Source organism: Myotis myotis, unplaced genomic scaffold (assembly GCF_014108235.1).
Source record: "Myotis myotis isolate mMyoMyo1 unplaced genomic scaffold, mMyoMyo1.p scaffold_m19_p_1, whole genome shotgun sequence".
Classification (NCBI taxonomy): domain Eukaryota; kingdom Metazoa; phylum Chordata; class Mammalia; order Chiroptera; family Vespertilionidae; genus Myotis; species Myotis myotis.
In genome coordinates this window covers 116875179-116902171 of record NW_023416313.1, presented here as the reverse complement: position 1 = coordinate 116902171, position 26993 = coordinate 116875179, and the positions used below count along the sequence as shown (strand labels likewise).

Sequence of the window (26993 nt, the reverse complement as noted above, 5' to 3'; positions counted from 1 at the left end):
GACTTCTCTGTTTGCCTATATCTGTGGTGAGCAAACTGCAGCTCGCGAACCACATGCGGCTCTTTGACCCCTTGAGTGTGGCTCTTCCTAAGCCTTAGGAGTACACTAACTAAGTTAATGACAATGTATCTACCTATATAGTTTAAGTTTAAAAAATTTGGCTCTCAAAAGAAATTTCAATCGTTGTACTGTTGATATTTGGCTCTGTTGACTAATGAGTTTGCCGACCACTAGCCTATATCAAATCTTTAATTTAGACCCATTTTCTGAGCTTCATACATTTTGTCTTCTGGTCATTTTGAGGTGGCTATCCTTAAATCTTCAATTTAAGATTTTCAAAGCTGTCCTGACTGGTGTGGCTCAGTTGGTTGAGCATCGTCCCATGCACCAAAGGGTCACTGGTTCGAATCCTGGTCAGGGCATATACCTGTGATTCAGGTTTGATCCCCAGTTAGGGTACTTGAGGGAGGCAACTGATCGATGCTTCTCACATTGATGTTCCCCTCTCTATTTCTCTCTCTCTCTCTCTCAAATCAATAAAAATATATTTTTAGAAAAGATTTTCAAAGCTGAATTTGTTACCTGCAGATTTCCCCTCAAAAGATCTACCCTTAAGAGGTGACTAATGACACCTTCCACCCAAGTTAGAAACTTAAGAACCATAATAAATTGTTTCTCTTGATCTTCCTGTCACCAAATCCTGTGAATTCCAAGTGTCTCATGGCTCTCTTTTTCCTTCTCTCTTTTCATTGTCACTTGCCCTATTTATCCCCTCCTACTTCTTGCCTGGTTTCCTAACTCGTTTCTTCACCTACAGCCACCAGAAAAATCCAATGTGATTATGACTGGCCCCTGATTAATTACCTTCACAGGCCTTACCTCCACAAACATCTTTCCTTTTAGTCAAACCATAAAATTTGCAGTTCATTAAATAGGACACATTTTGTTAGTCTCTGAGCCTTGGCCTGAAATGCCTCTCTTGCTTGGGCAACTCTTATTTTCCGTACCCACCCAGACTTAACATATGTGTTTCATCGATCTCTGCCAAACCAACATCTGCATTTTCCTTTTGGGTTCTCTAGTCTCTTATGCACACTTATGTCATAGTATTTAACACTTTTAATTATCTACTTGTCTTTTCTGCTGACCAGACTGTGAGTTCTTTGTAGGCATGTATTGCTTTTCATCTCTATAATCTCATGTAGAGTGCAGGGCTTACCACATATTAAGTACTATGTATATGCCTACTGAATGAGCAAGTGCGTAAATGAATAAAAAAAAAGCTATTAAGCAATCTGGAAATCTAAGATACTAATAATAGTTTTGTGATTAACAGTAGGGTTCTTTAAAGGCTAGTGCTTTGTCTGTTGAATATTGGTGGCTGAGTCTTGTCTTTAGTGATCTACCACCTTTCCTAGTTTTTACCTTTGATAACTCATTGAAATGCAACCTTGCAAAGGTATAGCTCAAGCATGTCAAACTTGCGACCCGCCGGCCACAAGTGTGACATGCTTGGTTGCTATTGATTTCAGTTTCATCACTGTTACCACTATTATAGTTTTGAGAGTTGGATTCTTTTGTGTATTTCAGGGCAGGTGACATTATGGAGTTAAAAATTCTGGAGATACCAGGTCCTGGAGAAAACCAACATTTTGGAGACCTTCATCAGACAGAATTAGGCCCTTCTGGTATTGGGTACCAAGTGGGTATCAATCAGAATGGCACAGGCAGGTTGGTCAAGAAGCCAACCTCTTCCAGCAGTGCCCCTCAAAACATCCCTAAGAGGACAGATGTGAAGAGCCAGGATGCTGCCGTTTCCCCGCAGCAGCAGCAGTGTTCCAAGAGCTATGTGGACAGGCACGTGGAGCCTTTGAGTCAGTCCAAAAGTTTCCGTCGTCGGCACAACTCTTGTAAGTTGGAGCAAGTTGATATTTCTTCTTAACCTGATGTTTGAGGGCTGTAAGTTCTTATCTATTGCTATTCTTTAAACAAATCCTTTACAAAAGGATGCTGGCAGAACTTCACAAAAATATAGCACAGTTCTCTTATTCCAGAGCTATAAGATAATAAGGGAAAAGAAATAAGCTGTTAGATGACCTGCTGGCGTTGCTCAGTGGTTGAGTGTCCACCCAAGAACCAGGTCAGGGTTCGATTCCTGGTCAGGGCACATGCCCGGGTTGCAGGCTTAATTCCCAGTAGCGGGCGTGCAGAAGGCAACCAAACAATGATTCTCTTCATTAATGTTTCTATCACTCTCTCCCTTTTTCTGAAATCATTTTTTTTTTTTTAAAGAAAAGAAATACTCTGTTAGAGACTCATACCAGTTTCCTTTCTTTAAGAAAAAATCTGCCTGGAGTTCACATAGACAGAAGTGATATTGTTTTTAATCTGGTAACTGATGGTCATAGTGATGTCTGAGTTGGATTTGCACTGGGGCTGTTCCAAAGTATTCTTAAATAACTTTTCTTCTTGTGATTTGGCTCTAATCCTCGATAGAGGAGAGGAAGGCACTTGCCTAGAAACCTCTGTGACCTTAGTTTCTGACAGACTGACAATTTAAAATTTGCTGTACTCACTGTCCCTACTGGCACATCCAGAGAGTATGCACTGGTGTCTATTGATTTCCAGTTTTATTTAGCACTAACAAATTGTTGAATGTTATTTGCTCATTATACAACCATAGTTAATTCACTGATTTGCTCTGAAATAATCAAATCTTTTATATAATAGTGAATTATAACAGATTCACTAGAATCTGTGTGGCATTGATGTCAGGGGTCATCATTTTTAAGTTTTGAAAATATCTGATTCTGTGAATAAAATCCTGAAATTTTCAAAATTAAGAAAAATATATGTATTTCAAGGTACTTTTCTTCAGTGCTTCTTTTTTTTTTGTTTTTTTATTAATCCTCACCTGAGGATATTTTTCCATTGATTTTAAGAGTCTCATGTTCTACCGACTGAGCTAGCCGGGCACCCTTTTCCATTGATTTTAGATAGAGTGGAAGGGAGGCAGAGAGGGGAGATAAGAGAGAAGGAGAGAGAAACAATCGATGTGAGAAGGAGAGAGAAACAATCGATGTGATTGGAGGCAGCCAATCAAACAATTGATTGGCTGCCTCCCACACATGCTTTGATCAGAGCCCAAGATCAAACCTGCAATCTAGGTATGTGCCTTGACCGGGAATTGAACCCAAGACCTTCAGAGCCTGGGCTGATGCTCTAACCACTTAGAACATTGATCAGGGCTTTCAGTGCTTCTTATATAACTATCTGAATTGACAGTGATTGAAAACCTGAGACTAAAATTGAATTACTATTTTTGTTTCCTTTCAAAAACTGTAGAATGCTTGAAAAGAAAATGAGTCTTTTCTCTCTTTTTTTAATGCATATTTTTTATTGTTGATAGTATTACGAATGTCTCTTGTTTATCCCCCCTTTTTTACCTGCCTCTGCCCAGACTCAACCCCCCCCTCCCTGGTCTTCACCACCCTATTGCCTGTGTCCATGGGCTATGCATATAAGTATATAAGTTCTTTGGTTTATATCTTCTTGTCCCCCCAATCCCACATCAAGGTATGTTCGTCTGTTCCATGCCTCCATCTTCAGGTCTTATTTTATTGGTCAGTTCATTTTGTTCATTAGATTCCACAATTAAGTGAAATCATGTGATACTTGTCTTTCTCAGACTGGCTTCAGTTAGCATAATATGCTCCAGATCCATCTATGCTTTCCCAAAGGTAAGAGAGCCCCCCTTTTTTTTTAAAATATATTTTATTGATTTTTTAAAGAGAGGAAGGGAGAGGAATAGAGAGTGAGAAACATCGATCAGCTGCCTCCTGCACACTTCCTACTGGAGATGTGCCCGCAACCAAGGTACATGCCCTTGACTGGAATCGAACCTGGGACCCTTCAGTTCACAGGCCGACCCTCTGTGCACTGAGCCAAACCAGTTAGGGCAGGGGTCCTCAAACTTTTTAAACAGGGGGCCAGTTCACTGTCCCTCAGACCGTTGGAGGGCTGGACTATAGTTTAAAAAATGCTATGAACAAATTCAGCAACAGGCAGCGGCGGCAAAAACACCCGGCGGGCCGGATAAATGTTTTCAGTGGGCCGCATGTGGCCCGCGGGCCGTAGTTTGAGGACCCCTGGGTTAGGGCAAGAGAGCCTCTTTTTATAGCTGCACTAGAGGCCCAGTGCATGGATTCATGCGCTGGTGAGGTCCCTCAGCCTGGCCTGCGCCCTCTCACAACCCAGGATCCCTCGGGGATGTCAGGCTGCCAGTTTCGGCCAGGCCTGCAGGGATTGGGCCAAAACTGGCAGTCTGACATCCCCCGAGGGATGTAGTAGTGCACAAAGCGGCAGGCAGCCAGGGAGGACCCGAGCCCAGGCCAGGCACCGTGCCACTCTCACTCATCCTGGCCCTGCTGCACTTGCTGCTGCCGCCGCTGCTTGGTAGTGCTGCTGCGGAGGTGGAAGATGCTCACGCCACTGCAGCTGCACTTGTCAGCCATGAGTCCAGCATTTGGCGTCCAGCGGTCACCTGAGCAGCATGCCCCACTGCAGGAGTGCACTGACCACTAGGGGGCATTTCCTGCGTTGAGCATCTGCCCTCCGGTGGTCAGTGCGTGTCATAGCGACTGGTCAACTGGTCATTTGGTCGCTTAGGCTTTTATATATAAATGTCCCACAGCTTTTTTGTCCATTCATCTACTGATGGGTACTTGGGCTCTTTCCAAATCTTAGCTATCTATATATATATATCAAAGCCTAAGAATGACCGGTTGACCGGTTGCTATGATGCGCACTGACCACCAGAGGGCAGACGTTTAATGCAGGAGCTGCCCCCTGGTGGTCAGTGTGCTCCCACAACAGGGGTGCTGCTCAGCTGACCAACATCCAGGTGGCCCACCAGCCCAGCAGCAGCCACTCACTCTCTCAGTAGTCCTGCGGGTCCAATTTCCAGAGAATGGGCCAGGCACCGATGGACCAGCGCTACTGGCACGATCCCAACAGTGCCGCTGGCCTCCCGGAAGTCGGCCTTGGGCACCGTGGCCACTTCCCCTCCCTAGACGCTCTGTAAGAAAGAAATGATATAAAAGCGGCCGTCAGGTGGCTCCTGACAACTGGCGCGAACATCAGTGGGACGGATCTGGATCCCAGGCTGGCAAGGGCATCCCAATGCCCACCCAGAGGGCTGATCGCGTCCTGGCCCCGCCCCCATCCCATTCGGGACAGGCGCCAGACTGGGTGCAGCAGGGCCGGGATGAGCAGGAGCAGCAGGCAGTGTTGGACTGTCCGTTTCAGCCCAATTCCTACAGGACACGCCGAGTGACCCCACCCGTGCAAGAATTCATGCACCAGGCCTCTAGTTGTAAATAACACTGCTGTGAACATAGAGGTTCATATATTCTTTCTGACTGATATTTCAGGATTTTTAGGATATATTCCCAAAAGTGGGATCACTGGGTCAAACAGACATTCCATTTTTAATTTTTTCAGGAAACTCCATATTGTTTTCCATAGTGGCTACACCAATCTGCATTCCCACCAGCGGTGAACTAGTGTTGCCTTCCCCTACCCACTGCCCGCATCCTCACCAGCCAGGATGCTTGTAGATTTTTTGATGATAGCCATTCTGACTGATGTGAGGTGATATCTCATTGTAGTTTTAATTTGCATTTCTCTGATGATTAGTGACTTTGAGTATTTTTTCATGTCTCTTGGCCATTTATGTCTGTCCTCTTTGGGGAAATGTCTATTCAGATCTTCTGCGCATTTTTTTAAAATAAATTTTATTGATTTTTTACAGAGAAGAGGGGAAAGGGATAAAGAGTTAGAAACGTCAATGAGAGAAAAACATTCATCAACTGCCTCCTGCACACTCCCTACTGGGGATGTGCCTGCACCAAGGTACATGCCCTTGACTAGAATTGAACCTGGGACCCTTTCAGTCTGCAGGCTAACACTCTGTCCACTGAGCCAAAATGATTCGGGCTTCTGAGCATTTTTATTTTTTTAATCCTCACCCAAGGATATTTTTCCATTGAGTTTTAGAGGGAAGAGAGAGGAAAAGACCGAGAGAAATAGCGATGTGAGAAAAACACATCAATTGGTTGCCTCCTGCACATGTCCCAAACAGGGCCTGGGCTGGTAAGAGCCTGCAACCAAGGTATGTACTCTTGACTGGAATCGAACCCAGGACCCTTCAGTCCACAGGCTGATGTGCTATCCACTGAGCCAAACCAGCTAGGGCTCTTCTGCCCATTTTTTAATTGGATTGTTTGTTTTCCTTGTTGAGTTGTATGAGTGCTTTTTATATTTTGAACTAGAGGCCCAGTGCACAAAAATTTGTGCACTCGGGGGTGGGGGGTCCCTCAGCCCAGCCTGTGCCCTCTCGCAGTCTGGGACCCCTCAGGGGATGACCACCTGCTGGCTTAGGCCTGCTCCCCGGGGGGATTGGGCCTAAGATGGCAATCAGACATCCCTCTGGCAGCCCAGCAGCCCTCGGGGGATGTCCACTTGCCAGCGGGGAGCAGGCCTAAGCTGCAGTCGGACATCATTAGTGCTGCTGAGGAGGCAGGAGAGGCTCCTACCACCACCACTGTACTGGCAGCCATCAGCCTGGCTTGTGGCTGAGCAGAGCTCCTCCCATGTGGAAGCGCACTGACCACCAGGGGTCAGCTCCTGCATTGAGCATCTGCCCCCTGGTGGTCAGTGTGTGTCATAGTGACCAGTCATTCCCAGTCTTTCTGCTGTTAGGGCCAGTTTGCATATTACCCTTTTACTATATAGGATAGAGGCCTGGTGCACGGGTACAGGCCAGCTGGTTTGCCCTGAAGGGTGTCCCAGATCAGGGTTGGGGTCCTGCTTGGGTGCCTGGCCAGCCTGGGTGAGGGGCTGATGGCTGTTTTCAGGCTGGCCACACCCCCTTCAGGGTGGGGGTCCCCACTGGGGTGCCTGGCCACTCTGGGTGAGGGGCTGAGGGCCGTATTCAGGCTGGCCAGCGACTGAAGCTCCCAGCTTCTCCTTTTTTTCTTTTTTTTTTATTCTGAGATTTATTTACCTTTTATAATTGAAACATTGTTGCTGTCACTGGCGCTCTCAGCTCTGAGGCCGCAGCTGGCTGAAAGCAGGTATCTGGGGTTTGTTTAGCTTCTATAATTGAAACATTGTTGCTTTGGGGCTCAGAGCCGGGCCACGGCAGGCGGGTAACCTTGGCTTCCTCCATCACTGGAGCAAGCAAGCCTCATGTTCGCTTCAGCTGCATGGCTGCCGGCCGCCATCTTTTTTGGCAGTTAATTTGCATATCACCCTGATTAGCCAATGGGAGGCGTAGCGGAGGTACGGTTAATTACCCTTTTTGTCTTTTATTAGATAGGATATTAACCCTTATCAGATGTATCATTAGCAAAAATATTCTCCCATACAGTGGGTTCCTTCTTCATTTTGATAGTGGTTTCTTTTGCTGTGCAGAAGCTTTTTATTTTGATGTAATCCCATTTATTTTCTCCTTTATTTCTTTTACCCTAGGGCAGTGGTCGGCAAACTCATTAGTCAACAGAGCCAAATATCAACAGTACAACGATTGAAATTTCTTTTGAGAGCCAAATCTTTTAAACTTAAACTATATAGGTAGGTACATTGTTATTAAATTAATTAGGGCACTCCTAAGGCTTAGGAAGAGCCACACTCAAGGGGCCAAAGAGTGGCATGTGGCTCACGAGCTGCAGTTTGCCGACCACAGCCCTAGGGGATGTATCAGCAAAAATTCTGCTATGCGAGATATCTGAGATTTTACTGTCTATGTTTTCTTCTAAGATTTGTATGGTTTCATGGCTTATATTTAAGTCTTTTATCCATTTTGAGTTTATTCTTGTGTATAGTGTAAGTTGGTGGTCTAGTTTCATCTTTTTGCATGTGTCTGTCCAGTTTTCCTAACACCATTTGTTGAAGAAGCTTTACTCCATTGTATGTTCTTGCCTCCTTTGTCAAATAATGGATTATAATGGTCTGGGTCAATTTCTGGGGTTTCTGTTCTGATCCGTTGGTCTGTATGGCTGTTCTTGTGCCACTTCGAGGCTGTTTTGGTTATAATGGTTTCGTAGTATCCTATATAATAAAAGGGTAATATCCAAATAGACTGAACGGCAGAACAACTAACTGAACAACCAATCAAAGCGTAATATGCTAATGATACGTAAGGCTGCTCAACTGCTCGCTATGACATGCACTGACCACCAGGGGGCAGACAGTCACTGGTCGACCAGTTGCAATGACGTGCACTGAGCACCAGGGAGCAGATGCTCCGACCAGTAGGTTAGCTTGCTGCTGGGGTCCGGCCAATCGGAACTGAGCAGGATGGGCCGGACACACCCTGGAACCCTCCCATGGTCCCTCCCCATCCCAATTATGCACCAGTGAGGTCCCTCAGCCTGGCCTGCACACTCTCACAATCTGGGACCCCTCGGGGGATGTGGGAGAGCTGGTTTCAGCCCAATCCCACAGGCCATTCCCCTTGGGAGGGCACCAGATGCAAGGCTCATGGCTGGTGAGTGCTACTGCAGCAGTGTGAGCCTCTCCCGATCGATCAGGACTGATTGGGCGCAAGCCCTCGGCAGGCACAATGGGGCCAGGATGAGCAGGAGTGGCAGGTAGGAGCTGCAGGCGGCGTTGGACTGTGGGTTTTGGCTTGATCCCTGCAGGCCACCCAGAGGGACCCCACCCGTGCACGATTTCGTGCACTGGGCCTCTAGTAGTTTAATAATCTGGTATTCTGATCCTTCCAATTTTGTTCTTTCTTGTGATTGCTTTTGTGGTTCCATATAAAGTTTTGGAGTATTCATTCTAATTCTGTGATGTATGCCATTGGTATTTTAATAGGGATTGGGTTGAATCTAGATTCCTTTGGGTTATATAGACATTTTAATGATTTTAATTCTTCCAATCCATGAACATGGTATACATTTCCATTTTTTTGTATCTTCCTCTATTTCTTTTTTCAATGTCCTATAGTTTTCCAAGTACAGGTCTTTTACCTGCTTGGTTAAGTTTATTCCTAGGTATTTTATTTTTTGTTGTTGCAATGATAAATGGGATTGTTTGTTTAGCTTCTCTTTTGGAGAGTTCATTATTGGTGTAAAAATGCCATCGATTTTTGGATGTTGATTTTGTATCCTGATACCTTGCCAAATTCATTTATTAAGTCTAATAGTTTCCTGGTGGAGTCTTTAGGGTTTTCTATGTACAATATCATGACATCTGCGAATAATGAAAGTTTTACTTCCTCCTTTCTAATTTGGATGCCTTTTATCTCTTCTTCTTGTCTAATTGCTGTGGCTATGACATTTAGACTTTAACTTCATTACTTTGCTTTATTCTCTCTTTAAAAATAGACTTTTCTTTCTTTACCAAAAATGTTTACTTTTTTGTTTTTTGTGTTTTTTTTTTTAAATAAGCCTTTATTGTTGAAAGTATTACGTATGTTCCCCTTTTTCCCCCCTTAACCCCCTCCAGCCTGCCCCCATACTTTTTTTGTTAAAAGTTTAAATACTGAAGCAATTTATAATCTCATATACTTGGAGATCATCTTTATTAACCATTTATATATTATTTTTCTACATATTTTCTCCCTGTCATTAGCATGGTGCATTTTTTACAATTAATGAACCAGTGTTGGTACATTATTATTAATTAAAATCTATATTATTCAAACTGCCTTAGTTTTTGTTGTTATTGTTATTTTGTTAATCCTCACCTGAGGATATTTTTTCCATTGATTTTTTTGGAGAGAGTGGAAGGGAGGGAGGAACACAGAGAGAGGGAAAGACATTGATGTGAGACACATTGATTGGTTGCCTCTCGCACACGCCTGCAACCCTTCTGTGCAGAGTATGGTGCTCTAACCATTGAACACATCGGCCAGGTTACCTTAGTTTTTTCTTGTTGTTTTTTTTTTTAATATATTTTATTGATTTTTTTACAGAGAGGAAGAGAGAGGGATAGAGAGTTAGAAACATCGATGAGAGAGAAACATCAATCAGCTGCCTCCTGCACACCCCCTACTGGGGATGTGCCCGCAACCAAGGTACATGCCTTGACCGGAATCGAACCTGGGACCCTTCAGTCCGCAGACTGACACTCTATCCACCAAGCTAAACTGGTCAGGGCCCTTAGTTTTTTGTTAATGTCCTTGTTACATGTTCCTACCCAGCATACCACATTACATTTAGTAGCCATGTCTCCTCTTGGCTCTGATGGTTTCTCAGACTTCTGTTGTTTTTGATGACCTAAATAGTTTTGGTAAGTACTGGTCAGATATTTTGTAGAATATCACTCAATTGATATTTGATGTTTTTCTCATTATTTGACTGGTATTTTGGGGAGGAGATCACAGAGATAATGTCATTTCATTAACATCACATCAAAGGTATCTACTATGAAAATGGTTTATGACTTTTGATGTTGACTTTGATTGCCTGGCTGAGGTAGTATGTGTCGTGTTTCTTCTGTAAAGTGACTTCTTTTCCCCCCTTTACAAACTGTGCTCTGTGTAAGGAAGCCACTCTGTGCAGCCCACACCTAAGGAACGGGGAGTTATGCAGAGAATCTACATAAATTTTTTGGAATTCTTCTGTACCAGACATTTCTCCCCTATGTATTTATTCAGTCACCTATTTTTATCAACATGGACTACATTTAATACTGCTTTATTTTAGTGCTCTTCGTTTTAGCTTTGGCCACTAGGAAACAAATAACAACAAACAAACTAGTTTTTTTACCAGTAGTTCTTTACTTTCTGGCACTACAAGAGTCTCCAGGTTTATCTTCTGTATTTCCTGTCCCAGCTCTAGAATCAGCCATGTCTCTAAGGAGCCCTATTTTCTTTTATTGAACAATGTACTAGAAACCATGATCTGGGTGCTGGGCATGTGCATTGCTACTGGGTGTTGCCCTTTAAGCTGACAGAGCACGGAAATATATATGCATATTTAACCAGTGTATATACACATACCATAAGTATTTACATATGTAACTTCTCTACTATATATGAAGCTAAACATGAGTCTGTATAGAATAGATACCTGCAATTTTAATCTATTAGCATGTAGGTCATTCTAGCCTCCTTTTCTTATGTGTAACTCCCAACAGTGAAACACCTGTCTCCTACCTTCTGCCATCCATTGACTTAAATTATCCTCCAAAAAGGAAAAATATATATTAAATTCCAGTATACATGTATAGCAGTATCAGAATTATTAATCCATACCTCCATTGACTTGTTTCATGTTTGTAACAGATTCTGTCACATTCTGCATTCCATCCTTAGATCCTCCAATCTCTGTAGTTTTGTCTTTTCCAGAATATCACATAATATTCTTTAATTTTTATTTTTCAATTACAGTTTACAATCAATATTATTTTAGTTTCAGGTAAACAGCATAGTGGTTAGACCAGTGGTTCTCAACCTCCTGGCCTTTTAAATACAGTTTCTCATGTTGTGACCCAACCATAAAATTATTTTCGTTGCTACTGTTATGAATCGTAATGTAAATATCTGATATGCAGGATGGTCTTAGGCGACCCCTGTGAAAGAGTCGTTTGACCACCAAAGCCCAAAGGGGTCGCGACCCACAGGTTGAGAACCGCTGGGTTAGACAATCATACTTTACAAAGTGTTCAATACACATGCTTATTGAAATATTATCAACTATATTCCCTATGCTGTACTTTACATCCCTGTGACTGTTTTGTAACTATTAATTTGTGCTTTTTTAAAAAATATATTTTATTGATTTTTTACACAGAGGAAGGGAGAGGGATAGAGAGTTAGAAACATCGATGAGAGAGAAACATCGTTCAGCTGCCTCCTGCACACCTCCTACTGGGGATGTGCCCGCAACCAAGGTACATGCCCTTGACCGGAATCGAACCTGGGACCTTTCAGTCCGCAGGCCGACGCTCTTTCCACTGAACCAAACCAGTTAGGGCTAATTTGTACTTCTTAATCCCTTCATCTTTTTCATCCAATCTGCCCCCAGTTCAGATTATAACATAATTAAAATCATACAGTATGTAGCTTTTTTAGACTGTCTTTTTTTGTTGTTGTTAATCCTTACCCAAGGATATTTTTCCATTGATTTTTAGAGAGAGTGGAAGGAAGGGGGAGACACAGAGAGAGAGGAACATCGATGTGAAAGAGACACATCGATTAGTTGCCTCCCACACATGCTCTGACCAGGGCTTTGGATCGAGCCTACAACCAAGGTACGTGTCCTTGAACAGAACTGAACCCGAGACCCTTCAGTTTGCGGGCCGATGCTCTATCCACTGAGCCAAACCAGCGAGGGCCAGACTGTCTTCTTTCACTTAACAGTATGTATTTAAGAGTCTTACATGTCCTTTTGTGCCTTGATAGCTCATTTTCTTTTATTGTTGAACAACATTTTGTTGTATAGATGTTTGTTTACTCATTTACCTATTAAAGGATATCTTGGTTGCTTTTAGCTTTTGGTGATTATGAATAAAGCTGCCATAAACATTTGTGTGCAGGTTTTATGTGGATACTAGAGGCCCAGTGCAAAAAATTCATGCACGGGGGTGGGGGGGGCATCCTCAGCCTGGCCTGCCCTCTCCAATCCAGGACCCCTCAGGGGATGTCCGACTGCCTCTCCCAATCCAAGACCGCTGGCTCCTAAACGCTCACCTGCCTGCCTGCCTGATCGCCCCTAACCTCCTCTGCCTGCCTGATCACCTCTAACCACCTCTGCCTGCCCTGCCTGATCGCCCCTAACTGCTCCCCTGTTGGCCTGATTGCCCCTAACTGCCTCTGCCTTGCCCCACACCCGGGACTCAGGATTCCCTCTAGCCAGTCGCAGGCACCTGGGACCTGGGCTTCCCTCCCTCTGGCTGGCTGCAGGCACCCAGGACCCAGGTCAGTTTCGCCTGGACCGGCCGCAGCCGCAGGGGACTGTGGTGGGCATCTTCGCCTGGGCCGCAAGCGCTGGCGCCTGGGACCACGGAATGGGTGGCTTGTCCCTCTCCCAGGCCACAGGCACTGGCGCCCGAGACTGGCGGGTGGGCAGCTTGTCCCTCTCTCAGGCCACAGGTGCAGCCACTGGCACCTAGGACCACGGGTGGGCAGCTTGTCCCTCTCCCAGACCGCAGGCGCAGCCCCTGGCGCCCAGGACTACTGGGCATGCAGCTTGTCCCTCTCCCGGGCTGGTCCCCATTCCTCTCTCACGAGCTCATTTGTGCCTAGCTGATCCCCATTCTTCTCTCCCCAGTGTTGAGTGTCTGAGCCATTACGGTGTGAGGACATGACGACCATTTGCATATTTGCTCTTTATTATATAGGATAAGTTTTCAGATAAATTACATAAATCCCTAGAAGTGTGATTGCTGGTTGTTCGTAAGACTCAGTTTTTTCTATTTTTGTTTAATACTAACCATTATAGCAACTCTCTTTGAGGACTGCAGTTTACTTCAAAACAAGTAATTTATTTCATCTTTAACAATTGCGTGGGAAATGTCTGTGGCCTGGGAATTTGATCATGAAATGTGGCTCAGGATTGGTTTGTGATAGAAGATAGAATTACATCTATTTATCTGTTCAGTGGCCCTGTAAGATGAGTAGAAAGGTATACCAGAGATTGACTTACTTGGCATTTATTTAGCATAGTAAGGATTCCAAGGAAGTAGATTGGTTTCTTCCCACCACAATTGTAATGTAGATTATCAGTATTTTCCTCATTTAGATTTAGATTTCTTAGTAGAAATCTATAAATAGAATTCCTTCTGATATATGTACAGATATTAATATTGAGACTAGTAGATTGATAAAACTATTGGAATATAGTAATTCCAATTCTGGCTTGTAAGTGTCCTTTCAAGGTTAGTAAGAATTGTTAAGGGATTACCTTTCAGCCAGCCGGGATCTCAGAGCTGGAGTTGAAACAGTGTTTCGATTATAGAACCCAAACAAACCAGATGCCTGCTTTCAGCAGCGGAGGCCTAAGAGCTGGAGGCAAGCCTCAGAGCTAAAGCTGGCCCAGAATAAAAAATTTAAAAAATTAAAAAAGGAGCGGTTGGGAGCTTCAGTCACCCGCAAGCCTGAAAACAGCCCTCAGCCCCTCACCCAGAGTGGCCAGGCACCCCAATGGGGACCCCCACCCTGAAGGGTGTGTGACCAGCTGCAAACAGCCATCAGCCTATCACCCAGGCTGGCCAGGCACCCAAGCGGGACCCCCACCCTGATCCAGGACACACTTCAGGGCAAACCAACTGACCTGCACCCGTGCACCAGGTCTCTATCTTATATAGTAAAAGGGTAATATGCCTCCCAGCACCAGGATCAGCGGAGCCGCGGGGCCTCCCGGCACTGGGATCAGCATGACAGGGGGCAGCACCCAAACCCCCTGATCGCCCTGCGGCTCTGTGTGTGACAGGAGGCGGGGCCACAACCTCCCTATCCGCCCTGCTCTGTTTATGACGGGAAGGTGCCCAACCCCCTGATCACTCTGCGGCTCTTAGTATGACAGGGTGCGGCGCCCCAACCCCCTGATCGGCCCTCCTCTGTGTGTGACAGGGTGCGGCGCCCCCCCCCCCCCCACGGGCCCTGCTCTGTGTGTGACGGGGTAGAGCCATAACCTCCCCATCGGCCCTGCCCTGAGGTGACAGTGGCAGCGCCCCAACCCCTTGATCGGCCCTGCTCTGTGGGTGATAGAGGGCGGTGCCCCAACTGCCCCCCACGGGCCCTGCTCTGTATGTGACGGGGTAGAGCCATAACCTCCCCATCGGCCCTGCCTTGAGTGTGGCAGGGTGTGGCGCCCCAACCCCCTGATCTGCCCTGCTCTGTGTGTAACGGGGCGGTGCCCCAACTCCCCTATCGGCCCTACTCTGTGAGTGACAAGGGGGAGCTCCTCAATCCCCTGATGGGCCCTGCTCTGTGTGTGAAGGGGGGAGCTCCCTAACCCCCTGATGGGCCCTGCTCTGTGCGTGATGGGGGGAGCTCTCCAACCCCCTGATCGACCCTGCTCTGTGCATGACAGGGTATGGAGCCCCAACCCCCTGATTGGCCCTGCTCTGTGCGTGACAGGGGGTGGCGCCACAACCTCCCCATCGACCCTGCCTTGAGTGTGATAGGGGTCAGTGCCCCAACCCCCCAATCAGCCCTACCCTGAGTGTGACTGAGGGTGGCATCGCAACCTCCCAATCCGCCCTGCTCTATGCATGACAGGGGGCGGTGCCCCAACTCCCCAGTTGGCCCTGCTCCTAGCCCGACCAGGAGCTGCACCTAGGGATTGGGCCTGCCCTCTGCCACCCGGGAGCAGGCCTAAGCCAGCAGGTCGTTATCTCCTGAGGGGTCCCAGACTGCGAGAGGACACAGGCCAGGCTGAGGGGCCCTCCCCACCCCCCTGAGTGCACAAATTTTTGTGCCCCGGGCCTCTAGTAGTATCATAAAATAAAATACAAAATATTTTAATATCACTATTCACCATTTTTCTATAGTAAAATTGTCAGAGATGAAAGAAAATTAGTAAAATGTATATGAAAATAATATATAAATTGATTAAAAAATAAACAACATAAAAACAATAGACATGATATAAAAATAACAAAAACATAAAAACAACATTGATAAAAACAATGATTGATAAATTGATTAGTAAACCAACAACAACATAATATAACAACAAAGACATGATATAAAAATAAAAAAAATAAAAACAACATTGATAAAAAAAATTGATAAATTGATCAAAATTATCTAATATCTCCCTATACACCACATTAAGAGTAAAAACACTTTCAGAATGCTTGACTAATTTCCCTTGTGATGAAGTATTTACAACTTTAACTTCACACGCTCTTCGAACTTGAGAGAAAGGAACATATAACTCACCATGTCGGAAAATGGGTTCAGGTAGGAATATTCCTACTCTAACTAGAGTTTGTCCTTGTGATTTATTAATAGTCTCGAAAATGCTGGCATCACGGGAAACTGTCTTCAAATTAATTTAAATGGGAGGCCAGTGTTAGATGAGGACAAATCAATTTTTAGAATCAGAACAACCTCTCCTTCTGCAGGTGCTGTTAATACATCAGCTTCGATTATGTTAGCTTGCAATCTTTTGATAATAAATCTAGTACCATTACAAACACCCCATTTACTATTCAGATTTCTCAGTAGCATGATGATGGGGAAATTTTCCTTTTCAGCATCATCTGTTGAATCAATGGAATCATCACTCAAATATGTGTGAAAATCTCCATCGAGTATATCCCAAATTTCTTCATTTAATTTATGAACGTGCTCATTTTTAGGACAAAGAATCGCACGTTTATATATATTTTTAATATTATCTATAGATATACTATTTCCAAAGATAGCTTCAATAATAGACCCGTTACAAATCATTCCACGGGGGATTTCAATAATACCCATTCCTAAATGGAAACTGCTATCAAGTTTGTCATCTCCAAGTTTTACTAACCATTCACTATAAGCAAAATCCTCTGATCTCATATTTGTTTTCAGAGACAACTGTCTGAAACATCCCCAGACACTACAGTACTTTAAACTTGTTTGTACTATAGCTGATCACAACACTGAGGCATTGTCGAAAATCCCCTCTGAGAAGGAGAACTTTCCCACCAAATGCAACATTCAAATTCATAATCTCTTAGTAGTCTATCTATGGCATTTATAGCATGACTGGATGCCATGGTGCATTCATCAATAATGAAAAGTTGGGCCTTTTTAATGGGTTTAGCAACTTCACTCTTTATATCAAGTCTAGAAATTGAAGTTTCATTTCATGGAATTTGTAATTTATATTGGGAATGAAAGGTTCTTCCATCGAGAAGTAAATTTGCAGCAATTCCTATAGGCACTCTAGGTAAAACAGTACCACCATGACCTTTAATATAATGTTTTAAAACTTTATAAAGATAGGTTTTTCCACTATTGCCTGGACCATCCAAGAAAAAGCATTTGGGGTGTACAATTTTGCCGGAGTCCAACCCCAGCAGGTCCAGGGGTTCCCAAAGGTGTGGATGGAGTCGGCGAAGAAGGAATGACACGGAGACAGTGTTCAGTTGATCAGCAGCCTAGCCAGGTTCTCTAGTCAGGTTTTCCAGCCAGGTTCTGGTCTGGATCTCCAGCGAAGTTCTGCTGCTGTTTATTGTCTTGTTACATCCGTATTTATCCCAGTTGATTTTAATCCTGTCAATTTCTATTACAAAGGTTAGGGCGTTTCTTATCTCCATTCCAGGGAGTAAAGATTATGTAGCTTAAGCATGATTGTTTATAGTGATTAACTACCCGCCTGGCACTTAGTTAAGGAGTTTCATCCCCTCCCTGACTTCAGGGAAAAATTCCTACCTGGGGAAACAACCTTTCTAGGAGAGGCATCCCCTCCCTGACTTCAGGGAAAAATTCCTACCTGGGGAAACAACCTTTCTCGGAGAGGTGACCTTGGTTAAAACACACAGCGCTAAGGGGAGCAAACATATTAAGAACAGTATGCTATATACACCAGGTCCCTTGAAACATATGCTGTGCAGATGTTTCTTTCCTGCAGCGACTGTGTCAAGCAGCAAGGATGGAACGGCTTCCGGCACAATTTGATCTTCGATGGCTGAAGTTATAGTCTGAAAGGCTGCCAACTGTTCATCATTTGGAGTGTACAGTTTGACCTTCGATGGCTGAAGTTATAGTCTGAAAGGCTGCCAACTGTTCATCATTCAGAGAATTGATCAATGTTTATTTTTAAACTAGAGGCCTGGTGCACGAAATTCGTGCACTGGCGCAGGCGGGGGGCGGGGTGTCCCTTAGCCCAGCCTGCACCCTCACCAATCTAGGACCCCTTGGGGAATGTCCGACTGCCCTGTGGGATTGGGCCTAAACCAGCAGTCAGACATCCCTCTCACAATCTGGAACTGCTGGCTCCCAACCACTTGGCTGCCTGCCTGCCTGATTGCTCCTAACCACTTCTGCCTGCAAACCTGATCACCCCCTACCACTCCCCTGCCCACTTGATCTATGCCTAACTGCCCCATGCTGGCCCAGGCACCCCTAACTGCCGTCCCCTGCTGGCCTGGTCCCCCCCAACTGCCCTCCCCTGAAGGCCTGGTCCCCCCCCCTCCAACTGCCCTCCCCTGCTGGCCCGGTTTCCCCCAACTGTCCTCTGTAAGCCTGGTTGCCCCAATTGCCCTCCCCTGCAGGCCTTGTCGCCCCACAACAGCCCTCCCCTGCAGGCCTGATTGCCCCTAACTGCCCCCCCTGCCATCCTGATCACCCCTCACTGCCTCTGCGTGCCGGCCTGATAACCCCTAACAGCCCCCCCCCCGCCAGCCTGGTTGCTCCTAACTGCCCCCCCTGCTGACCTGGTCACCCCTAACTGCACCCCCCTACCAGCCTGGTCACCCCTAACTGACCCCACACCCCCCGCCGAACTGGTTGCCTCTTACTGTCCCCCCCCACCCCCTGCCGGCCTGGTTGCCCCACGCAGCCTGCTGTTCAGTCATTTGGTCATCCCTCATTAACCCCCCTGCTGGCCTGGTCGCCCCACGCAGCCTGCTGTTCAGTTGTTTGTTCATTCCTCATTAGCCCCCCGCCGGCCTGGTCGTAGGCAGCCATGTTGTGAGGGCATGAGGGTTAATTTGCATATCACCTCTTTATTATATAGGACTAGAGGCCCGGTGCACAAAAATTTGTGCACTGAGGGCGGGAGGGGGTTCCCTCAGCCCGGCCTGTGCCCTCCCGCAGTCTGGGACCCTTGTGAGATAACGACCTGCTGACTTAGGCCTGCTCCCGGGTGGCAGAGGGACAGCCAAACCCTAGGTGCAGCCCCTGGTCAGGCTCAGAGCAGGACCAGTTGGGGAGTTGGGGCACCGCCCCCTGTCATCCACAGAGCAGAGCGGATTGGGAGGTTGCGATGCCACCCTCAGTAACACTCAGGGTAGGGCCGATTGGGGGGTTGGGGCACAGCCCCCTGTCACACTCAAGGCAGGGTCGATGTGGAGGTTGCGGCACCACCCCCTGTCACGCACAGAGTAGGGCCAATCACGGGGTTGGGGTGCTGCCCCCTGTCACGCACAGAGCAGGGTCGATCAGGGGGTTGGGGAGCTCCCCCCTGTCACGCACAGAGCAGGGTCAATCAGGGGGTTGGGGAGCTCCCCCCTGTCACGCACAGAGCAGGGTCGATCAGGGGGTTGGGGAGCTCCCCCCTGTCATGCACAGAGCAGGGCCCATTAGGAGGTTGGGGAGCTCCCCCCTGTCACTCACAGAGTAGGGCCGATAGGGGAGTTGGGGCACCGCCCCCTGTCACACACAGAGCAGGGCAGATCAGGGGGTTGGGGCGCCTTCCCCTGTCACGAATAGAGCAGGGCGGATAGGGAGGTTTGAGGCCCCGCCCCCTGTCACACACAGAGCCGCAGGGCAATCGGGGTTTGTGCGCTGCCCCCTGTCACGCTGATCCCGGTGCCGGGGGGCCTCTCGGCTCCACTGATCCCGGTGCTGGGAGGCATATTACCCTTTTACTATATAGGATAGAGGCCTGGTGCATGGGTGGGGCTGGCTGGTTTGCCCTGAAGGGTGTCCTGGATCAGGGTGGGGGTCCCCACTGGGGTGCCTGGTCACCCTGGGTGAGGGGATGATGGCTGTTTGCAGCTGGTCACACACCCTTCAGGGTGGGGGTCCCCACTGGGGTGCCTGGCCAGTCTGGGTGAGGGGCTAAGGGCTGTTTTCAGGCTGACTGAAGCTCCCAACTGCTCCTTTTTTTCTTTTCTTTTTTTATTCTGGGCCAGCTTTAGCTCTGGCTCCAGCTCTGAGGCTTCTGCTCCTGAAAGCAAGTATCTGGTTTGTTTCGGTTCTATAATCGAAACAATGTATAACTCCAGCTCTGAGATCCCGGGCTCGCTGAAAGCAGGTTTCTGGGGTTTTGTTTAGTTTCTATATTTGTTACAATGTTTCTTAAACTGCAGGCTCAGAGGCCGGCAAAACAGGCGGGGAACGTTGGTTTCTTCGGTCACTGAAGCAAGCAAGCCTCATGTTAGTTTCAAGCTGCCTGGCTGCCAGCCGCCATCTTGGCTGGCAGTTAATTTGCATATCTCGCTGATTAGCCAATGGGAAGGGTAGCGGTTGTACGCCAATTACCATGTTTCTCTTTTATTATATAGGATTGTATTACTTTCCGTATAAACAACTGTTATCCCACTTTTGCCCCACCCTATATCAATGTGATATCTATAATTTATACAGCCACAAAAAAAATATTTGGAGAAATCTTTTATGAAACAGTAAGATGCTCTACTAACTAAGAAGGCAGGATACAAAACTTCATAAGATTAATGCGTATTTTTAAATAAATGGAAGTACATCAAAATGTGAAGTGAATAGCTGTAATTTTCTATATATTTCATGCATTATCCACTATGAATATTAACAAAATGTTATTTTTTAAAAAGGAATACTTGTTTGCTGTTGCTTTCTAATTTCATTTTTTACCATTGTGCTTTGTTGAATAGGTTTTTTGCTTTTGCCTTGTATGCTCATTTTATAGATATAACTAGAGGCCCGGTGCACAAAATTCATGCACTGGCGGAGGGGGGGCGGTCCTTCAGCCCACCCTGTGCCCTCTCACAGTCTGGGAGCCCCGCGATTGATCACCTCAAAGAGGTAGGCCCCACCCACCCAGCTGGGGCTCTGTGATGGATCACCCCTGCAGACGGAGGCCCCGCCCACCCACCACAATACCACCACTGGTAGCCTGGGCCTCCCTCTTTGGGGTGATTGATCATGGAGCTCCACCATTGATCACCACCCCTGCCCACCCGGCCAGGGCTCCGCGATGGATCGGCCCCACAGAGGGAGGCCCTGCCCACCCGCCGCAGCACCACCGTGGGGTAGCCTGGGCCTCCTTCTTTGGAGCAATTGATCATGCCCTGCAGAGGGAGGCCCGCCCATCTGCCGCAGCCCACCAGTTGGTGGCCTCAGCCTACCTCTTTGGGGTGATTGTGGAGCCCCCCAATTGATCGATCACCGCACTGGCCAGTTCAGGTATCAATTGTGACCCGCAGAGGTAGGCCCCCACCCACCACAGCCCACCAGTCGGTGGCCTGGGCCTACCTCTTCGGGGTGATTATGGAGCCCTACGATTGATCGATCTCCTTGCCAGCTGGTGGCCTGGGCCTCCCTCTGCAGGGCAATAATGCAATCGATCGCACCACCCAGTGGGAGGCCCTGCCCACCCACCGCAGCCCACTGGTCGGTGCCTGGGCCTCCCTCTTTGGGGCGATAGTGGAGCCCTTTGATCAGAGATATACGGTATCCCTCCTCTTTATTCCACATTTTTATATGTAGAAATAGTGCAGAATTGGGAATCTGACAGATTAAAGTTCAAATCCCAACTCAGACATTGTTAACTATGTAAATTTAAGGCACCCTTAGTTTCCTCATTTGTAGAATGGTAAGTTTATTTTTATTTTTTATTTATTTATTTTTAAATCTTTAAATTCTTTATTAGTTAAGGAATTACAAATATGTCCTCATTCCCCCCCATTAACCCCCATCCTCCCCCCTGGGCCCCCCCCCCCCCCCCCCGTGCTCTCATCCCCCTGTTGTCCATGTCCATTGGTTTGGCTTATATGCATGCATACAAGTCCTTTGGTTGATCTCTTCCCCTTACCCCCACCCTCTCCTACTTTCCCTCTGGGGATTAATAGTCTGATTGCTGTTTCTCTGTCTTTGGATCTGTCACTGTTCATCAGTCTATGTTGTTCTCTATAGTCCACAAATGAGTGAGATCATGTGGTATTTATCTTTCTCTGACTGGCTTATTTCACGTCCCATCGGAGCTGTTGCAAAAGGCAAGAGTTCCTTCTTTTTTACCGCAGCATAGTATTCCATTGTGTAGATGTACCACAGTTTTTTAATCCACTCATCTACTATTGGGCACTTAGGCTGTTTCCAGATCTTTGCTATGGTGAATTGTGCTGCTATGAACATAGGGGTGCATATATCCTTTCTGATTGGTGTTTCTGGCTTCTTGGGATATATTCCTAGAAGTGGGATCACTGGGTCGAATGGGAGTTCCATTTTTAGTTTTTTGAGGAAACTCCATACTGTTCTCCACAGTGGCTGCACCAGTCTGCATTCCCACCAGCAGTGCAGAAGGGTTCCTTTTTCTCCACATCCTCTCCCGCACTTGTTGTTTGTTGATTTGTCGATGATAGCCATTCTGAGAGGTGTGAGGTGATACCGCATAGTCGTTTTGATTTGCATCTCTCGTATAATTAGTGACTTTGAGCATGTTTTCATATGTCTTTCGGTCCTCAGTATGTCCTCTTTCGAAAAGTGTCTATCTAGGTCCATTGCCCATTTGTTGATTGGATTGTTTATCTTCCTATTATTAAGTTTCATGAGTTCCTTGTAAATGTTGGAGATTAAACCCTTATCGGTGATATCATTTGCAAATATGTTCTCCCATGCAGTGGGTCTTCTTGTTTGGTTGATGGTTTCCTTTGCTGTGCAAAAGCTTTTTATTTTGATGTAGTCCCATTTGTTTATTTTCTCTTTAGTTTCCATTGCCCTAGGAGCATTATCAGAGAAGAAATTCCTTTGACATATGTTTGCTATTTCACTGCCTATGGATTCCTCTAGTATTTTTATGGTTTCTCATCTTACGTCTAAGTCTTTTATCCATTTTGAGTTTATTTTTGTGTATGGTGTGAGTTGGTGGTCTAGTTTCATCTTTTTGCATATATCTGTCCAATTTTCCCAACACCATTTATTGAAGAGACTGTCTTGACTCCATCGTATGCTCTTGCCTCCTTTGTCGAATATTAATTGGACATAGTGCTTTGGGTCAATTTCTGGGTTCTCTATTCTATTCCATTGATCTATATGTCTGTTCTTGTGCCAGTACCAAGCTGTTTTAAGAACAGTGGCTTTGTAATACAGTTTGATATCTGGTATTGAGATCCCACCTACTTTGTTCTTCTTTCTCAGGATTGCTGCAGCTATTCGAGGTCTTTTTTTATTCCAGATGAATTTTTGTAATGTTCGTTCTAGATCTGTGAAATATGCTGTTGGTAATTTAATGGGGATTGCATTGAATCTATAGATTGCTTTGGGTAGTATGGACATTTTGATGATGTTGATTCTACCAATCCATGAACATGGTATGTTCTTCCATCTGGTTATGTCTTCTTCTATCTCTTTTTTCAGTGTCCTGTAGTTTTTCGCATATAAGTCTTTTACCTCCTTAGTTAAGTTTATTCCTAGGTATCTTAATTTTTTTGGTGTGATGGTAAATGGGATTGCTTTTTTAGTCTCCCTTTCTGTAAGTTCACTATTTGTATAAAGAAATGCCTTAGATTTCTTGGCATTAATTTTGTATGCTGCTACATTGCCGAATTCATTTATTAACTCTAATAATTTTTTGATGGAGTCTTTAGGGTTTTCTATGTACAGTATCATGTCATCTGCAAATAAGGACAGTTTTACTTCTTCTTTTCCAATTTGGATGCCTTTTATTTCTTCTTCTTGTCTGATCGCAATGGCTAGTACTTCCAGTACTATGTTGAACAGCAGTGGTGAGAGGGGGCATCCCTGTCTTGTTCCTGTTCTCAAGGGAAATGGTTTTAGTTTTTGCCCATTGATTATGATGTTGGCTGTGGGTTTGTCATATATGGCTTTTATTATGTTGAGGAATGATCCTTCTATTCCTACCTTGCTGAGAGTTTTTATCAAGAAAGGGTGTTGAATTTTGTCGAAAGGTTTTTCTGCATTAATTGATATGACTATGTGGTTTTTATCTCTCAATTTGTTTATGTGATGAATCACGTTTATTGATTTGCAGATATTGTACCATCCTTGCATCCCTGGGATGAATCCTACTTGGTCATGGTGTATGATCTTTCTGATGTACTGCTGGATCCGATTTGCTAGAATTTTGTTTGAGTATTTTGGTGTCTATGTTCATGAGGGATATTGGCCTATAATTCTCTTTCATTGTGTTGTCTCTATCTGGTTTTGGTGTTAGGTTGATGCTGGCTTCATAGAATGAGCTGGGAAGTGTTCCTTCTTGAATTTTTTGGAATAGTCTGATGAGGATAGGTTTTAGTTCTTCCTTGAATGTTTGGTAAAACTCCCCTGTGAAGCTGTCTGGCCCCTGGCTTTTGTTTGCTGGGAGCTTTTTGATGACTGCTTCAATTTCTTCTATCATTATTGACCTGTTGAGATTTTTAGAATCCTCTGGATTGAGTTTTGGAAGATTGTATTTTTCTAGGAATATGTCCATTTCCTCCGGGTTGTCTAGTTTGTTAGAGTAGAGTTGTTCATAGTATTTTTTAACAATTCTTTGAATTTCTGAGGTGCCTGTTGTTATTTCACCTCTTTCATTTCTGATTTTGTTTATTTGGCTCCTCTCTCGTTGCTTCTTCTTGAGCCTGGTTAGAGGCTCATCAATCTTGTTTATCCTTTCAATGAACCAGCTCTTGCTTTCATTGATCTTTTGTATTGTTTTTTTGGTCTCTGTGTCATTTATATCTGCTCTGATCTTTATTATCTCCTTTCTTCTGCTCACTCTGGGCTTTTTTTTTTTGTTCTCTGTCTAATTCTTTGAGTTGTAGAGTTAAATGATTTACTATCATTTTTTTTGTTTTTTGAGATAGGCCTGTAGTGCTATAAACTTCCCTCTCAGGACTGCTTTCATTGTGTCCCATAGATTTTGGGTTGTTGTACTGTTATTGTCATTAGTTTCCAGGGTGTTTTTAATTTCTACTTTGATCTCACTGGTAACCCAATCATTATTTAATAACATACTATTTAGCTTCCAAGTGTTTGAGTTTTTTGGATTGTTTTTATTGTGGTTTATTTCTAATACTATAGGCCCGGTGCACAAAAATTTGTGCACTCATGGGAGATGGGGGGGGGGTCCCTCAGCCCGGCCTGTGCCCTCTCGCAGTCTGGGCCCCCTTGGGAGATAATGACCTGCTGGCTTAGGCCTACTCCCGGGTGGCAGAGGTCAGGCCCAATCCCTAGGTGCAGCCCCTGCTCGGGCTCAGAGCAGGGCTGATTGGGTAGTTGGGGCACCGCCCCCTGTCATGCACAGAGCTGGGCGGATTGGGAGGTTGCGATGCCACCCTCAGTCATGCTCAGGGTAGGGCTGATTGGGGGATTGGGGCACGGCCCCCTGTCACACTCAGGGCAGGGTCGATGGGGAGGTTGCGGCGCCACCCCTTGTCACACACAGAGCAGGGCCCATCAGGGGGTTTGGGAGCTCCCACCTGTCATGCACAGAGCAGGGCTGATCACGGGGTTAAGGAGCTCCCCCCTGTCACTCACAGAGTAGGGCCGATTGGGGAGTTGGGGCACCGCCCCCTGTCACACACAGAGCAGGGCGGATCAGGGGCTTGGGGCGCCGCCCTCTATCACACACAGAGCAGGGCCGATCAGGGGGTTGGGGCGCCGCCACTGACACACTCAGTGCAGGGCCGATGGGGAGGTTATGGCTCTACCCCGTCACACACAGAGCAGGGCCGATCAGGGGTTTGGGGCGCTGCCCCTTGTCACACACAGAGCAGGGCCGATCAGGGAGTTGGGGCGCTTCACCCTGTCACACACAGAGCCGCAGGGCGATCACGGGGTTGGGGAGCTCCCTCTATCAGGCACAGAGCAGGGCTGATCAGGGGGTTGGGGTGCCTTCCCCTGTCACGAACTGAGCAGGGCGGATAGGGAGGTTGTGGCTCCTCCCCCTGTCACACACAGAGCCGCAGGGCAATCAGGGTGTTTGGGCGCTGCCCCCTGTCACACTGATCACGGTGCCGGGAGGCCTCTCAGCTCCGCTGATCCCGGTGCTGGGAGGCATATTACCCTTTTATTATATAGGATAGAGGCCTGGTGCACGGGCGGGGCCGGCTGGTTTGCCCTGAAAGGTGTCCTGGATCAGGGTCGGGGTCCCCACTGGGGTGCCTGGCCAGTCTGGGTGAGGGGCTGTGGGCTGTTTTCAGGCTGGCTGGTGACTGAAGCTCCCAACCGCTCCTTTTTTTCTTTTTTTTTTATTCTGGGCCAGCTTTAGCTTTGAGGCTTGGCTCCAGCTCTTATGCCTCCGCTGCTGAAAGCAGGTTTCTGGCCTTTGTTTACCTTCTGTATTTGAAACAATGTTGCGATCCTGCTGGCTGGGCCAACTAAAGCAGGTTTCTGGGGTTTTGTTTAGCTTCTATATTTGTAACATAGTTGCTTAGAGTTGCAACTCAAAGGCCGGCAGCAGCAGGCAGGGAACGTTGGAGTCCTCCATCACTGAAGCAAGCAAGCCTCATGTTCGCTTTAAGTTGCCTGGCTCCCGGCCGCCATCTTGGCTGGCAGTTAATTTGCATATTGCCCTGATTAGCCAATGGGAAGGGTAGGGGTCGTATGCTAATTACCATGTTTCTCTTTTATTAGATAGGATTATGTCCTTGTGATCTGAGAAGATGCTTGGTATGATTTCAGTCTTCTTATATTTGGGGAGACTTTGCTTGTGACCCAATATGTGTTCTATTTTTGAAGATGCCCCATGTGCTCTTGAGAAGAGCGTATATTCCGTGGCTTTGGGGTGAAATGTTCTGAAGATGTCAATTAAGTCCATCTGATCTAGTGAGTCATTTAGGATTGCTGTTTCTTTGCTGATTTTTTGTCTAGAGGATTTGTCCAGTGATGTCAGTGGTGTGTTTAAGTCCCCTACTATGATTGTGTTGTTGTTGATCTCTCCCTTGTTATTTTCCAGGAGGTTTTTTATGTATTTGGGTGCTCCTGCATTGGGTGCATATATGTTTATCAGGGTTATATCCTCTTGTTGTATCGATCCCTTTAATATTATGAAGTGGCCTTCCTTATCTCTTGTTATGGCCTTCACTTTGAGGTCTATTTTGTCAGATATAAGTATTGTTACCCCAGCTTTTTTTTTTTTTTCATTTCCATTTCCCTGAAAGATATTTTTCCATCC

At 46.1% G+C, this 26993-nt stretch overlaps 1 protein-coding gene across 3 annotated transcripts in view; it reads left to right on the top strand.

The window, feature by feature from the left end:
* Positions 1-26993, top strand: part of EDC3 (enhancer of mRNA decapping 3) — a 121466-nt gene that overhangs the window by 35571 nt on the left and 58902 nt on the right. For all 3 annotated transcript variants that reach the window (XM_036348821.1, XM_036348806.1, XM_036348814.1), the window contains one exon: positions 1591-1910. In XM_036348821.1, coding sequence (XP_036204714.1) covers positions 1591-1910 — 320 coding nt within the window. The remainder of the gene's footprint in view (positions 1-1590; positions 1911-26993) is intronic.